The sequence below is a fragment of the Pipistrellus kuhlii genome, unplaced genomic scaffold (genome assembly GCF_014108245.1).
Source record: "Pipistrellus kuhlii isolate mPipKuh1 unplaced genomic scaffold, mPipKuh1.p scaffold_m20_p_1, whole genome shotgun sequence".
Lineage (NCBI taxonomy): Eukaryota > Metazoa > Chordata > Mammalia > Chiroptera > Vespertilionidae > Pipistrellus > Pipistrellus kuhlii.
Genome location: NW_023425404.1, coordinates 81,362,192 through 81,377,230, shown reverse-complemented (window position 1 = coordinate 81,377,230; position 15,039 = coordinate 81,362,192). Strand labels below are relative to the sequence as shown.

Here is a 15,039-nt window from a genome sequence, read left to right as displayed (position 1 = left end):
AAATCATTTTTCTTGAAATATTAAAAAATACTCAAAGAATTTGATCTTTATATTAAAAATCTAAAACTGTAGCATGGAAAATGGATTGCTGATTGTTAAGGCCTGGGCGGGGGTCGATTACAAAGGCACATGAGGGAATTTGGGGGCTAATAGAGTCGTTCTATATCTTGGTTGTAGTGATAGTTACATAACTTTCATATATTTGTCAAAATTCACAGACTTGTACTTAAAAAGGGTGAATTTACTGTACATAAATTACACCTTAATAAAAATATTAAAACCTAAGCTTTCTAAAATCTCTAACTCAGCATACTTCTCAGGGCTCTTGGTAAGAGTCACAGCTCAGGGATTTACTTTGACACAGATGTCTAGTGCAGTTAATGGGATTTTTAATTCAAATATCTTTGTTTATCCTTTAAAAAATAAATAAATAAATGTTTTAAAAATGTGGACCACACACAGTCAATTACAAAAATCTGTTTTTAATCTTTTTCTTTCTTTTCTTCATATTTTTTCTCCAAAGCCTAAAGAGACTGGGAAACCTGAGTTAAGAAATGAGAAGAGCCCAGAGTGAGTCCTTTCAGTGTTTACATTGGTAAGGAAGCTAAATTCTTCATCCGGGAAGCTGATTAAATGCATGCCTTGGCTCCCCAAAATGGTGAAACAGAGTACAGGGTTGTTCTGGCTAGCTCACCCCCTAACCACCCAACATTCTGGAAGTTTGGGGCCAAGTTCTCCACTGTGGAGCACAGCTTAATCATAATACTGCAGGGGCCTGAGGGATGCCCAACCTCAGATTAAAAACCACATCATTGCATAAAAGGACAAAATTAATTTCTGGTATTCTTTTGGAGAAACTGTATTAGAACAGGTTTTTTTGTTTTGTTTTGTTTTGTTTTTAAAGGAGATCACTTCTGGATAATGGTAGCAATGTCTTCGGTTCTTTTGTTTTTAATTCTTTAAATCTTGCATGGATGCTATAATTTTTTTTTTCTTCAGTATTCTTTAATCTTGTGCTTAACTACTTTTCACAATTAAGGCTTGGTTAAAACACAAAGAGCAGGCAGGATTAGTTTTATATAATGAGTTGAATATATGATATGACCAGAGTACGGCAGCTAAGAAGAGTCAAGAATCAGCCTGGCTGGCATGGCTCAGTGATTGAGTGTCCACCCATGAACCAGGAGGTCACTGTTGGATTCCTGTCCAGGACACATGCCTGGGTTGTGACTCAATCCTCAGTAGGGGGCATGAACGAGGCAGCTAATCAATGACTCTCTCTCATCATTGATACTATCTCTCTCTCCCTCTCCATTCCTCTCTGAAATCAATATATATATATATATATATATATATATATATATATATATATATATATATATATATATATATATATCAATGTTAGTGGACAGAGGCACAGGGTTAGTGGGAACCTTTTCTATTTTGATTGGGGTAAAGGCTTTTCTTTTCCCCAAACTCATCAATCTGCACCATCCTTAAACTATGTAAATTTTGATGTATATTTTACCCCAATTAAAAATATATCACTGTTGAATTACAGATTAAGCACTTTTTGAGTAATAAAAGGTAGAAATTTAGAGTCTTCTTAGGGCAGATGCAGGAGAAACATGTGAGATAAGCAATTTCTTCCATCTCAGCTAACCTCAGTGATGAATGCTGCAACCTCAGCCAGCAAAGGGTGGCGTCAGGAGGAACGTGCATACACACAGAATTGTCTGAGAAAGCACCGGGGTCTGAGGAAGGGCTTGGTGGGCCTTCCAAAATGGATCAAATTTGTGACTCCCAGTTGAATTTGGATTTCCATGTCTCCTGCTTGAATTCTAATGGCTCCTCCTAGAAAAAATGTAATCCGGTCTCATAAACAGCCAATAGTGTTTTGCTCACTTATTGTGATTACTACTCACAGCTTAACATTTATGAGCACACTGACTCAAGAGTATAATATAAGAATTCTAACCTCAAAGTGAAAAAAGCCTTATAGCATAAACAAGTGCTACTCAAGGGTGGTTTGCTGACTGGTGCCACTGATCCATGGTTAAATAAAAGGCTAGCCAGCTGACTTTTCTTTTATAGAACGAGTCTGTGGATGAATGAAATGACCCACGATTTACATTCAGGTGCAAGTCTCTATAGACTGTGGGCTAATAAATGGTTCAAGAAGTGCTATAGTTTGGTGATACTAAGAAAACAGAAAGTAGGAGAACATTCATTCAAAAATCACTTATTGACAGTTCACCTTCATTGGTGTACCCAAGGTTGGAGTAGCCATGTAGGTCCTCACTGGTATGTGCTAGACCAGTGGTTGGCAAACTATGGCTCTCGAGCCACAAGTGACTCTTTGGCCCCTCGAGTGCAGCTCTTCTACAAAATACCACATGTGGGTGCACATGTACAGTGTGATTGAAACTTTGTGGCCCATGTGCAGAAGTAGGTTTTCGGCTCTCAAAAGAAATCTAAATTGTTGTACTATTGATATTTGGCTCTGTTGACTAATGAGTTTGCAGACCACTGTGCTAGATGCTGGGCAATAGCAGGGAAGAACACTAGAAAAAGACCAAGACAAGGTACAATATCTATGTTCTGGTAAGGCTTCTACTAAAGTAATGCTGTCATTGAGACCATCCTTAACAATCAATTTGGCATAATATCAAATGCATGGTTCCATTCATGGTTTGAGTGAATCTTGACCAACTTGCTAAAATCCCTTCCTGCGTATGACAGCCTTGTAGGATGTTGAGCATTTGAATGTCCTTCTTCCTAAGACTCAAGGTGTGGGGGAAGCTACATTTATGAGACACCTAATTTGGTTCATGGTCTCTCTCTTCTTTTCCCTTTTGGCAGAGTCATCATCAATGAGGAGCCAGACTGATAACATTAGGACTCCCTTTGCCAAACCAACCTTCAGCTTTATAACTGTGCTGGGAAAAAGACAGTGAGAAGACAGACTGGTTTGAGAGTTTAAGTACTAGAGAAGGTATAAGAGACTCCAAAAATGATTCCAGATTCTATTAATACAGAGAGGGTTATAAAAACTTGGAAAGGTCAAGAATTCAGGGCAGATGGGAAGGTAGCCTCTCTGGACATGTTCTTATTTGTCAAAAACTCAACTGGAATGAGAGGCCCAGATGTCATCTGACACTGCAGACAACAGGTGGGCCAGGACCACTTGTGCTATTGACAGTTCACCTTCATTGGTGTACCCAAGGTTGGAGTAGCCATGTAGGTCCCCACATAAAGACCTTACTGGCAACTAAAATTCCTAAGTCTGTTTCCCATGAACTTCTGTCAAATCAGGTTTCCCAATTCTGCCATTGTACACTGACTCCCCCCCCCCCCCCCCCCGCCACTAAATACAGAATTTTATGAAATTGCATCTTGATAGTTTCCAACCATTATTCCAGGTACATGTGATCGCTTACCTCCATACTCCTGTTCCCTCTCCTCTCTCTCTGGCCCTTCCTCTCATCTCTCTTCCTGTTCCTTCCATCCCTCACATCTCTCTCTTTATGTCACCAAACTTATTTACAACCCCTCTTCCAGAAATCTGGTCAATCTAATATCAATATCTTCCAGATAATCTAATGAAATGTCAAATAGGACCAATTAAGTGGCAAAGCTTAACTTGGAACCACAGACTTCATTATCTCATGTCTAGGCAACTGCAAGCACAGCGTCAGTGGCCTCAATAATTGGAATCAATTCTCCTTCAGATCAACCCTCCACACTCCTCCAGAGTGATCTTTCTAAAACACATAATCAATCATCCATTGTCCACAAGGCAAAGGCCGACTGCCTTGATGTGTCATCTGAGGCACTCCAGGACTGGTCTCCCCCCCCCCCCCCCCCCCCCCCCCCCGGCTCTTAGCCTCATTGTCCCCTTCCTTCTAGGTCAACAATGGACATCTGTGCCTTCCTATCTGGGGAAGCCTCTGTCCAGTCCTACAAACTCACCACATTCTTAAGGATTTGGTTCAATTATGATCACTTCACCAAAAGAGAAGAAGTAACACACCATTTTTGTTTTCTCATGCTACCCAACCTTGTCTTCTAGAACCTTAATTACCCCATTGTGCTATGGTCATTTCCCATACATTTTTAAAAATGTTTTTATAGATTTTGAGAGAGAGAGAGAGAGGAAGGGAGAGGGATATACAGGTACAAACATCAATGAGAGGGAAACATCATTGATCAGCTGCCTTCTGCATACCCCCTATAGGAATGGAGCCAGCAACCCTGGCAAGTGCTCTAACCAAAAATTGAATCAGTGATCTTTTGGTTCCTGGGTCAATGCTCAAATGCTGAGCCACACTGGCAGAGCTATTTTCCACACTTTATATATATATATATACAGTATATATATATATAATATATATATATATATATATATTCCCAGCTAGAAGTACAGTGACTGGAACACAGAAGGCTTAATGGCTCAATATAATTTTCTTCTAAACTATCTTAGAGCAGAAGTGAAGACATAAGTCAATGCCTATGAGGTATGGACAGATGGATGGATGCCTGCCGAGTTGGAATCCTCCTAGACTACATACAAGTTTTCCTTTTGTTTATGAGGACAAGGCTTTTCTATAATGCCTCTGATCTTCTTTCCTACAATCTCTAACCTTGAAAGGGCAAAAACAGCAATCTCTCTTTTCCACTATGATGGAAACCAGAACTTTCATCAACAACAAAAGCAGAGTATAATGGAAAGAACTGATGGATTCAGAGGACTTGAATGAGTAAATGGGTGATGGCTAATGGGCTCAGTTTCCTCAAAGTAGTTATGTGGTTTTAATCCAGTTAGTTAAGTGCTTTTATCTTTAGTTTCTTCATGTATAAACTATATTTTTAAACTAAAGAATCCCCAGGGTTACTTTTGTTTCTAAGATTTTAAAATTATTTAACATCAAGTATCTATTTTGTGGGGTCCTGGGAAGCCAACTTTCCCCAGGGCAGAGGCTACCTTCCCTGGGAGAGGACTACAGGTTACTGTGGAAAAGAGAACCATGGAAGAGTGAACTAGATTGTAATAGAACCTTTTTATGATGTGGTAACTGGCTAGCAGAGAATTATATTACCAGAAAATACACTGAATAGCCAGATTATTATGATCTCTGAACACATAATAATCTGGCCACTCTGTGTGTGTGTGTGTGTGTGTGTGTGTGTGTGTGTGTGTGTGTGTTAGAGGCCTGCTGTATGAATTGGTGCATGGGTGGGTCCGGCCAGCCTGGCCAGGGGGAGGGACATCGCAGTTGGCCAGTCAGCCTGTTGGTCACATTCTTGGTCGAGGGAACAATTTGCATATTAGCCTTTTTTTAATATATATTCAGAGATCATAATAATTTGGCCACTCAGTGTATAATTGTCATAGAGGACAGGAGCTGCTCTTGGTTTCTATTCCTCAATATATAATGTTATACCATAATATTGTATAACCCCTAAGAGTCAACAGAGTACAACAGTGCTTCCTGATCACAAAGTGAGGTCAAGTCCAGCACAATAAAAATAGTTTCCAGCTCTAATTATGCAACAGCTTCTCATTATAAAACATTAGTCAGCTTAAGAAAAATGGCTATTAACTTTGAGCATCTCATTAAAATGAACAGCTTATTTGCTGAAGTTACTTGTTTGGAAGAAGTGCTTTGGACATACACACAGGCATATGAATGTTCAAGGGCTCATGCCCATAGGCAAATTTCTGCATTTAAAATTTAGCAGACATTTGAATTTTAAGGACATAGTAGCAAGTATTTTAGATGACATATTCATATTGAAGTCAATGAACAGAAATTGATGCTTGCCAGTGAGAAGAGAATAAAATGAAAATTAGAGTGAGTTCAGCATATGTTAATATCTAAACTCAGAGAGCAGGGCGAGGACAGCAGACCGTGGGGTACAAGGACTAAAGGGGAAAAGGATGCCATCCGAACTCTGGACGGAACCTCGAAGTCTCTTCTTTGGGGAGGGGATACTCAGAAGTCTGTTTTTCAGGATGTTCTGCTGTGACATGGAGCACGTGTTCCACAGCCTTTGTGCCACTGGAGAGACAGGCAGAGACAGTAATGCTGAGGGTCAAGAGGCAGTTACCTGCCTCAGCATCAGTGTTTTGTGGACATTTCTATCAGTGCAGGTAAGCAGGCAATTAACTAAAAAAATAAGCTTAAGGACCTGGGGATCATTTTTAGAGGCACACCTCTCAATGGAGACAAATGCAATCAGAAATAAACTATAAGAAGGCAGCATAAGCACCTTTCCTTCTTAGGTAGCCCAGTCTGCATGTCACAGTGTTACAGAAAAGGTTCATTGTGGAGGCTGCCCTGGCTTATCCTGAGCCCTCCACAGCGTTCTGCTGTTACAGGGAGTCCTGCCCAAACCATCTTTTACCAGTGGCAGCTGTCTCCAGTCAAATTTCAGTATCATCACTGCATAGAACCACTAGAATAATTTTCTGATCATGAATATTACAATTTATTCAGTGAGAAAAGGAGTGATTAAGATTGTAGTAGAGCAACAATAAGAAAATGAATGAGGGTTTTCTAGAGTAGACCACCACCAGAAAATTAGATGTCATTCTCCCCTTTGCCAGTCGCATAGTTCACTGGGAACAGGGAGTCACAGTTGATACTCAGGAAAACTGCAGCTGTGGGTTTGGGTAAAGTGTTTCCACTCAGAAGTAACCAATATGGTACATTTTAAAATTCTATCTATCTATCTATCTATTTCACCTAAGTTTATTAATTTTAGAGAGAGTAGGGACAGGGAGAGGAAGAGAGAAATATCAATGTAAGAAGCATTGATCAGTTAGTTACTTCTCGCATACATCTTGACCAGGATCAAATCTTCAACTCTTCGGTGCATGCGATTCCAACCAACTAAGCTATATACACCAGGGCTATTTATTTTTTAATATCAAGAGATACACAAAGTTGCAAATTCAATAGGAGCTTTGATTCAGAATTTCTAACAGTATCAGCTCAGATTTTTAAAAATTTGAATAATCCATGGCTCCAAATGACTTTAAATTTTATTCTAAAATCCATAGGGGGCTGAAAGAATTAACAAAGAATGGTTCATATTAATGACACTACCTTATCCAGAAAACACAGTTTCTAAATTCCAAGTTTACCAGGCTTGGCAGTATTGGGAAGTGGAGGGTTGGGAGGTGTCTTGTAGTCCATTACTATGTGTGTTCCTAACTTATTTCAGAAAAATGTGTTCCCCTGATTCCCAAGCAACCAAAAGGATTTCTAAGCTAAAGAACCTGTAACCTATACCCATCCAGGGTTGGGCAAGAGTAGATTTATAGTTATGAGTATGCACAAGTTTATTCTTGTATTCTTGTTTATTATTATATTATTTTCCATACAAACTACTGTAAACCTACTTTTGCACCCTCCTGTATATACATAATACTTATTTTCTTTATCATATAAACTGAACATTAAAAAATTTCTAAAATAAATTTATTTCTCAGCTAAATATTGCCTAAAGACTGTTATTGAGCTTATACTATATTATAGAGCATAAAAACAGAAGTACAGTGAAGTACAAGAGCTGATGATTACTCTGTGAATACATGTGCCAGTATATGTGAGTACATACAAAACTGAGCACTGACATTTGGCTCATATTTGAATTTTCAGGCTATTGCAGGTAGTCTTGTGATGGTATATTCATGGGTGACGTATTCATATTTAATTAAACAAAAACAGCCTCATGCTAGTGAGCAAAAATAAAATCATAGCCAAAAATCCCAACAGAGCTAGCTGATCAATATAGCATAGCAGTGAGAAAAACATTCTATGATATTTCAATGACAGAACAAACCCATGATGAGAATTAAAATGTTTTGTTATTTGTAGACACTTTTTTGTCATTCTTAATCTTCTTAAACTTTTCTGTTATCTATTTCCATATTGAATGACATCTTATTTTCACTCATGGTTCTTGGGTAACTGAGGTGTCTTTGGTTAGTGTTTTAGTTCACAAAGTATTTTTGTGTTTCTTTCCCACAAATGGAAATCAGACAACAGTGACTTTCTGACACCTGAATTACCTGGGGCTAGAGAGTGGATATCTAGCAGAATGGTAATCCTTTTGAAGTCCATCTTTACAAGATGAATGACTGGTGTTATCACAAAATAAATCTTAATTATTTTAAAAAATATATATTTTATTGATTTTCCACTGAGAGGAAGGGAGAGGAATAGAGAGCTAAAAACATCAATGAGAGAAACATTGACCAGCTGTCTCCTACACACCCACTACCCGGGATGTGCCTGCAACCAATGTACATGCCCTTGACCGGAATCAAACCTGGGACCTTTCAGTCCCCAGACCAACGCTCTATCCACTAAGCCAAACCGGTTTCAGCAAATCTTAATTATTTTTAATGTCATACTTGTCACACTAAAAATAGTATACTATTAATAGTATTTTTTTGTTTGTTTGTTAATCCTCATCCGAGGATATTTTTCCAGTGATTTTTAGAGAGAGTGGAAGGGAGGGGGAGAGACACAGAGAGAGAAACATTGATGTAGAGTAGGGGTGTCGAACTCAATCAGAGAAGGGGCCAAAATCTAAAATCCAGCCTAAATCGCGGGCCGAATGGTTTACTGAACAGTCATAAACTGTCATTGTGATGGAAACGCAGCGGAGTGCAGTGATGACAGCGTGGTGCGGGCCACATTGCAAGGCCTGGCGGGACGGATTTGGCCTGCGGGCCTTGTGTTTGACACATGTGATGTAGAGAGAGAGATAACAATTGATTGCCTTCCGCACATGCCTTGGGACCCTTCAGCCTGCGGCTGACACTATCCACTGAGCCAAACCAGCTAGGGCACTTTTGTGTTATTTTTAATGTAAAGATAGACAGATCAGATGTTTCTGTCAATATATTAAATTATTTGTGTTTCTTTGCCTATAAGTCATAGAATTGTATAATTTGAAGGATTTAATAAAATAAAGCATGTGCTTCCTCAAGAACTCCTTTACAATTTCTCAGTTCTTTTAAGCCTTTCTTTATGGTAAGGCAATGTGAGGCTATGACTAGGCTTAGGAAACTTCTAGGTAATATTCCTCTTGAAATAACAGAAAGAAATAATTCAAGATTTTAAGTTATATAATATTTTGAATATTAAGATTTTAATTCACACAAAGCTATTAATTATCCTATCTTTTTACCTAAAATGCTCAACTAAGTTCTAATTAATATTACAACTGACTCAAAATATCACCAAGAATCTATTGCATACTAGTGGCCTGGTGCACAAAACTCATACACATTAAAAGGGGATTAATTAGAGAAATATTTTAATATTGCTATTTGCCCTTTCTCTATAAGTGATGAAAGAAAATTAGTAAAATGTATATGAAAATATTTCTCCTGTCAGAGCCTGGGACGCATCACAAGACCCAGAGTCAAGTCCCGGCCCACATATGGCACCTAAAAATCATGCGAGACCCAGACCCTGCTGGCCCCACCCCCATCAGGCAAGAGGGCAAGATCCAGACCCGGCTGGCCCTACCCTTATCAAGCCCTGCCGGACGAAGTGGGGGGGGGGGAGGGGCGGGAGCAGAAGCGGGGGACGCGCAGTCTCAGTTCCCCCATCCAACCCTGCTGGGTGGGGGGTTGGGGCGCAGCCTCAGGTCCCCCAGTGCCAGGGTGGGAAGCACGGCCTGAGGTCACCAGGCCCAGGGCAGGGGAAGCAGTCTGAGGACCCTCGGCCCATCATCGGGGCCAGGGCACACCTTGAGATCCCCCATCAATCCACACCGGGCAGGGGGCATGGCTTGAGGTCCCCTGTCAGGCCCTGCCAGGTAGGGGGTGTGGCCTCAGGTACCCACGCCACACAGCCTCAGGTCCCTGTTGATAGCTTCTTAAGGCTCCTTACGGGAACTCAGCCTCCACTGTGGGTGCAGCCATCTTGTGTTACGGAAACCTCACCTCTACTGTGGCCACTGCCATCTTTTGTGATGGTGTGACTGTCAATTTGCATATTCCCTCTTTATTAGATAGGATGTTCCAGCTGACTAACCTATTATATACTGTATATAATAGCTTAAACAGATGTCATAATATGGCAACCAGAAATTAGATTCTCCATTATTTTTTTAAAACCAGGTCATTATAAATCTCTTTTTTCCTAAATTGGAATGTTAGGTTTCTTTGTCCTTCTCACAGAGCACATGAAAAATTTTCTTTGATAGAAATTAATTAAGTCAAGAATACTGTTTCTAATATGAAATGCTATTTTCCCAAACACCAAGCTTTCTTTTCAAAATATAAGACAACAGGTCACAGTCCCTAAATGTCAAGTCCAAAGGCTAAACAAAGGCCCTCAAAATACAATCTCAGGATCTATAGTATTTAACTATCTTAGAAGTTGATGTCACTAAATATTTCAGTGTGGATGATCAAGTGAGTAAAGACAGACCTTTGGCTCAATAAACTTTGAGAATAAAAATGAACTCCTTTAGATATATTACCACTACTTAAAAGCGATCACATTTACTGTTGTCCATAAGTGAAATAAATAGAAGTATTTTCCAACTTTTTTTCCTTCAGAGTAAATTTGCTTGACCTTAGGTTCTCATCCCTCCTCAGTTCACCTGTGAAACTAATGCCTGCTTGAGCTCAAAAATACACTTTTAAGTTTATTTAGACCTAGTTGACCTAGACCAGTGGTCGGCAAACTGTGGCTTGTGAGTGAGCCACATGTGGCTCTTTGGCTCCTTGATTGTGGCTCTTCCACAAAATATCACATGCAGGCATGTACGTACAGTGTGATTGAAACTTTGTGGCCCATGCGCAGAAGTCAGTTTTCGGTTCTCAAAAGAAATTTCAATATTTGGCTCTGTTGACTAATGAGTTTGCGGACCACTGACCTAGACAATTACCTCAAACCTTAAAGTAGAATGTTTAAGTAATTATAGTTTAAAGATGCTCACCACACTTTTTAAATTTAAATCTAAATATTTAATCTAGAAATTTAAATTTAGAAACATATACTCTCTTCTGGTACTTGACTTTCTGATTTAATGCCTTTTCTAATTTTTCCAAATGAAGAACTGTTCTTATCTTTGATCTTATTACAGTTGTTTCTCTTAATGGCTGATCTTTTTATTTATTTATTTTTAAAAAATATTTTAGTCTGTCTTTTTCAAGTATTAAGAGTTTCTTTTTTAAAAAAAATATATAATATTTTATTGATTTTGTACAGAGAAGGGAGAGAGATAGAGAGTTAGAAACATCGATGAGAGAGAGTCATCGATCAGCTGCCTCTTGCACACCCCCTACTGGGGATATGCCCGCAACCAAGGTACATGCCCTTGACCGGAATCGAACCCTGGACCCTTCAGTCCCCAAGCCGATGCTCTATCCATTGAGCCAAACCGGTCTCGGCTAATGGCTGATCTTTTTAATAAGGCATTCTTACAAACAACTGTATTCTTGGTATGTTGACATAATCACATAACTACATGTTATAGTTATAGTCATTATGTACTGTAGTCACACATCATACTCTAACCCAAAACCCTTCCACTGGTTACTGGTAGTCCTTCTGCTTTGAGATTTTAAATGACAATAAAAGCAATCACCAAAAAAGTCTTGGGTATGATTATAGAAAAACAAATAAAATAAAAAGATAACGGTAAAAGGCAGTTGAAAACCAGTAAAAAGAAGGGCCCTAAAACAAGGCATCCATAAAAGTGTTTCTATGACACCTGTTTACTTTATTAAATAAATAAATAGATAGATAGATAGATAAATAAATAAATAAATAGATAGATAGATAAGGCTTCCTGTTTTGATATTGTGAAAGTTAAAACATCACATATATGAGCCAAGATTCTAAATAATGCCAGGAATACCTAGACTCTAAGATCTTTGAGGCCATGAGAAGACAAGTGGTCAGTGGGCTGAATGCTTACCTTGATCGAGCTTCAATAGGGAGTGGTGGGTCAACAGAGTGGCTTGGGGAGGCTGGCTGCCCAGGTGAAGAGAGGGGCATGCTGTGCATTTGCTTTGGGGACTTTGGCACATCACTGAAGGAGCAGTCTTGCCCGCAAAACTGGAAGGATGAGGAACTCTCAACTGTGGGAGGCAGGTCCAGGGCCTGCTGTCCAGAAGCATTCAGCTCTTGACCTCGTCTTTGGTTTTCCATGTTTAGCAGCACCTCTGTGTTGGAAACACCATCCCTGGCATGGAGGGCATAGTCCTGGGATTCAGCCATGCAGGTTTTGAGCCTTGGGATCTCAGTGCTGGAGTACAGAGAACCGAAATCTTTGCTTGACTCAGCCAGCCTGTCACTTTTTCCTCCCCTTTTCTCAACAGCATCTGGCTCCCTCCTGAACTTGGTAAATCGAGACAAAGATTCGGAGTCTGCTTCAGAATCCAGAGCTAGCCCATATTTTTCTGCCAGTTGCCGTCTCCTCTCCGCTTTGTATCTTGCAATCCTTTCAGCTTTGGACTCAAGGCCCTGGGTGTCCATACCTGAACTATAGGATGAGTCACCATGGACACCTGAGGTTTCTGTGCAGTGTTTAGGTTGAGTCTGCTTTTCTAAAGAAGAATCAGAAGTTTCTTCCTCTTCATTTGATCGACCTACAAGGAGATCACATGAATAATAAACATAAATTTAAGATATATTTACTATACTCTGTTATGTACATAATACACACTTGAGCACACTGGCTCTGAAGGACCATTTAGCTCATACAAGTGTATCAGCTAAATGGTTACCTGGGATGTTGGAGGTTTGAGATCTGCAGTGAAATACATAAAGACTGGGAATGTTCTATGGGCTCTGCAAGTCATGTAAAGCAAGGGCTAAACTAACGCTCAGTCCCTCATTCCTGAGAGCTCTTCAGTCCTTGTCCAGGGCTTATATCCTCTTACTAATATACTATTATTTATTTACCTATTTTACTGCTTTTTATTTCTGAGTTTAATATTTCATGTGTGAGACCAGAGGATGAGTTCAGAGCTCTCTAGAAAAAGATGATATTTGAATTGCTGTAATCTGACAAGTGAGGGATTGTGATTTCCTAGGATCTGAGATTAACCATAACAATAATGGCCCATGTCAGTATTCACCAGGTTTTATAAAATAGAAGTGGATTTTTCCAACTGTAGCACACATGCTTGACATAGAAAATGTCTACCATGAAAACATAGGGAGGTAAAAGCCCAAATCACCAGTAATCACTAATTTATAACAATCGATTAACATGCTAATTGACCGTACCTTTGCAACACTCACCAGCCAATCAGGAGTGAGTATGCAAATAAAACAACAAATAGGGTGGGTTAATTTGCATACACTGGCACCTAGCAGCTGTGGGCAGGGTGTGATTGCTTGCATTGTCACCATGGTGACGATGCAGGTGTTCTGCACCACCCCAGTCACTTCGGGCCTCTGGGCAGCGTGGGAAGGCGGAAAGGCGGCTCTGGGCCAGAGCAAAGGCACTGTCCGCAGCCAGGGGAAGGAAGGCCCATTCTTTCACAAATTGGGCCTCTAGTCAATAATAAATTAGTAATTTACCAAACATTTCTATTTAGTCCTTCTAGTCTTTTATATAATTGATTTCTCTTTCTCTATGTAAAATAATTTTTATATAATATTCATGTTCTAGATAAAATACTTTCCTATACTTGGAACTCTTATTTTGAAGACAGTATTCTTTTAAGGCTTTGTAATAGTTTATCCAATAGGCATGCATCATTAATTTAATCCTTTTTCTATTACTCGACATTTAAGTTGTTTCTGTCTCTTAATCAGTCTGATTTTCCTAATTATTATCTCAACAGACCTGTAAAACTCCTTTATCAGGAGTTACAACATTTTTTTTGCCTTCACTCTTTTTTTAAAAATTCTTTATTGTTTAAAGTGTTACATATGTCTCCTTTTTCCCCCATTTACCACTTCCCAGCTACTCCCACCCCCCAGAACAAGCCCTCATCCCTCTCCTGTCTGTGTCCATTGGTTATGCTCATATGCATACATACAAGTTGTTTGGTTGATCTCTTACCCCCAAACTCCCTCCCTGCTTTCCCCTTGAGGTTTGACAATTTATTCAATGCTTCTGTGTCTCTGGCTCTATTTTTGTTCATCAGTTTATGTTCATTATATTCCACAAATGAGTGAGATCATGTGATATTTATCTTTCTCCAACGGGCTTATTTTGCTTAGCATAATGCTCTTCAGGTCCATTCATGCTGTTGTAAATGTTAAGAGTTCCTTATTTTTTACAGCAGCATAGTATTCCATTGTACCACAGTTTTCTAATCCACTCATCTGCTGATGAGCAGTAGGGCTATTTCTCAATCTTAGCCATTGTAAATTGTGCTGCTATGAACATAGGGGTGCATATATCCTTTCTCACTGGTGTTTCTGATTTCTTAGGATATATTTCTAGAAGTGAGATTACTGAGTCAAATGGGAGTTCAATTTTTAATTTTTTGTAGAAACTCCATACTGTTTTCAATAATGGCTGCACCATCATTTTAATATACATGCTAGACTGTTGAATTAATTCATATAAAGTTTACATCAATTTTCACTTGAATCTGCACTATATGCTCGTTCTCCTCTTATAAACATTGAGGGCTAATTTTTAAAATTTCCTTTGATTACTAGAAAAAGAGAATAAACATATTTTTCTATTGTTTACTAGCCATCTGTATTATCTTTTTCTTCTCTGAAATACCTGGTCAAGCTTATTGCTCTGTATTCTATTAATTCATAGTGTCATTTTTATTGGTTTGTGTCAATGTTTATAGGGAAACATGAGTCTTTATCTTATAAATATTTCAAACTTGATTAACCTTCTTGTGAAATCTACTTCTAAGATTTTTCTTGGGAATACAGATGTTAATCATTATATAGTAAAGTCGATTGACCTGGTCATTTGTGATTTCCACAGCTGTTTCTGTGTTTTAAAAGTCCTTTTCAATTCAACTTGAATTATGTATTCACCTATGTTTTCATGTTTTTTTTTTAATCTTAGTTA

At 39.0% G+C, this 15,039-nt stretch overlaps 1 protein-coding gene across 3 annotated transcripts in view; it reads right to left on the bottom strand.

Annotated features, from left to right (window-relative positions):
- The window catches only part of SVIL (supervillin), a 212,234-nt gene that overhangs the window by 79,494 nt on the left and 117,701 nt on the right, over positions 1-15,039 (bottom strand). For all 3 annotated transcript variants that reach the window (XM_045586015.1, XM_045586025.1, XM_036453521.2), the window contains one exon: positions 11,959-12,631. In XM_045586015.1, coding sequence (XP_045441971.1) covers positions 11,959-12,631 — 673 coding nt within the window. The remainder of the gene's footprint in view (positions 1-11,958; positions 12,632-15,039) is intronic.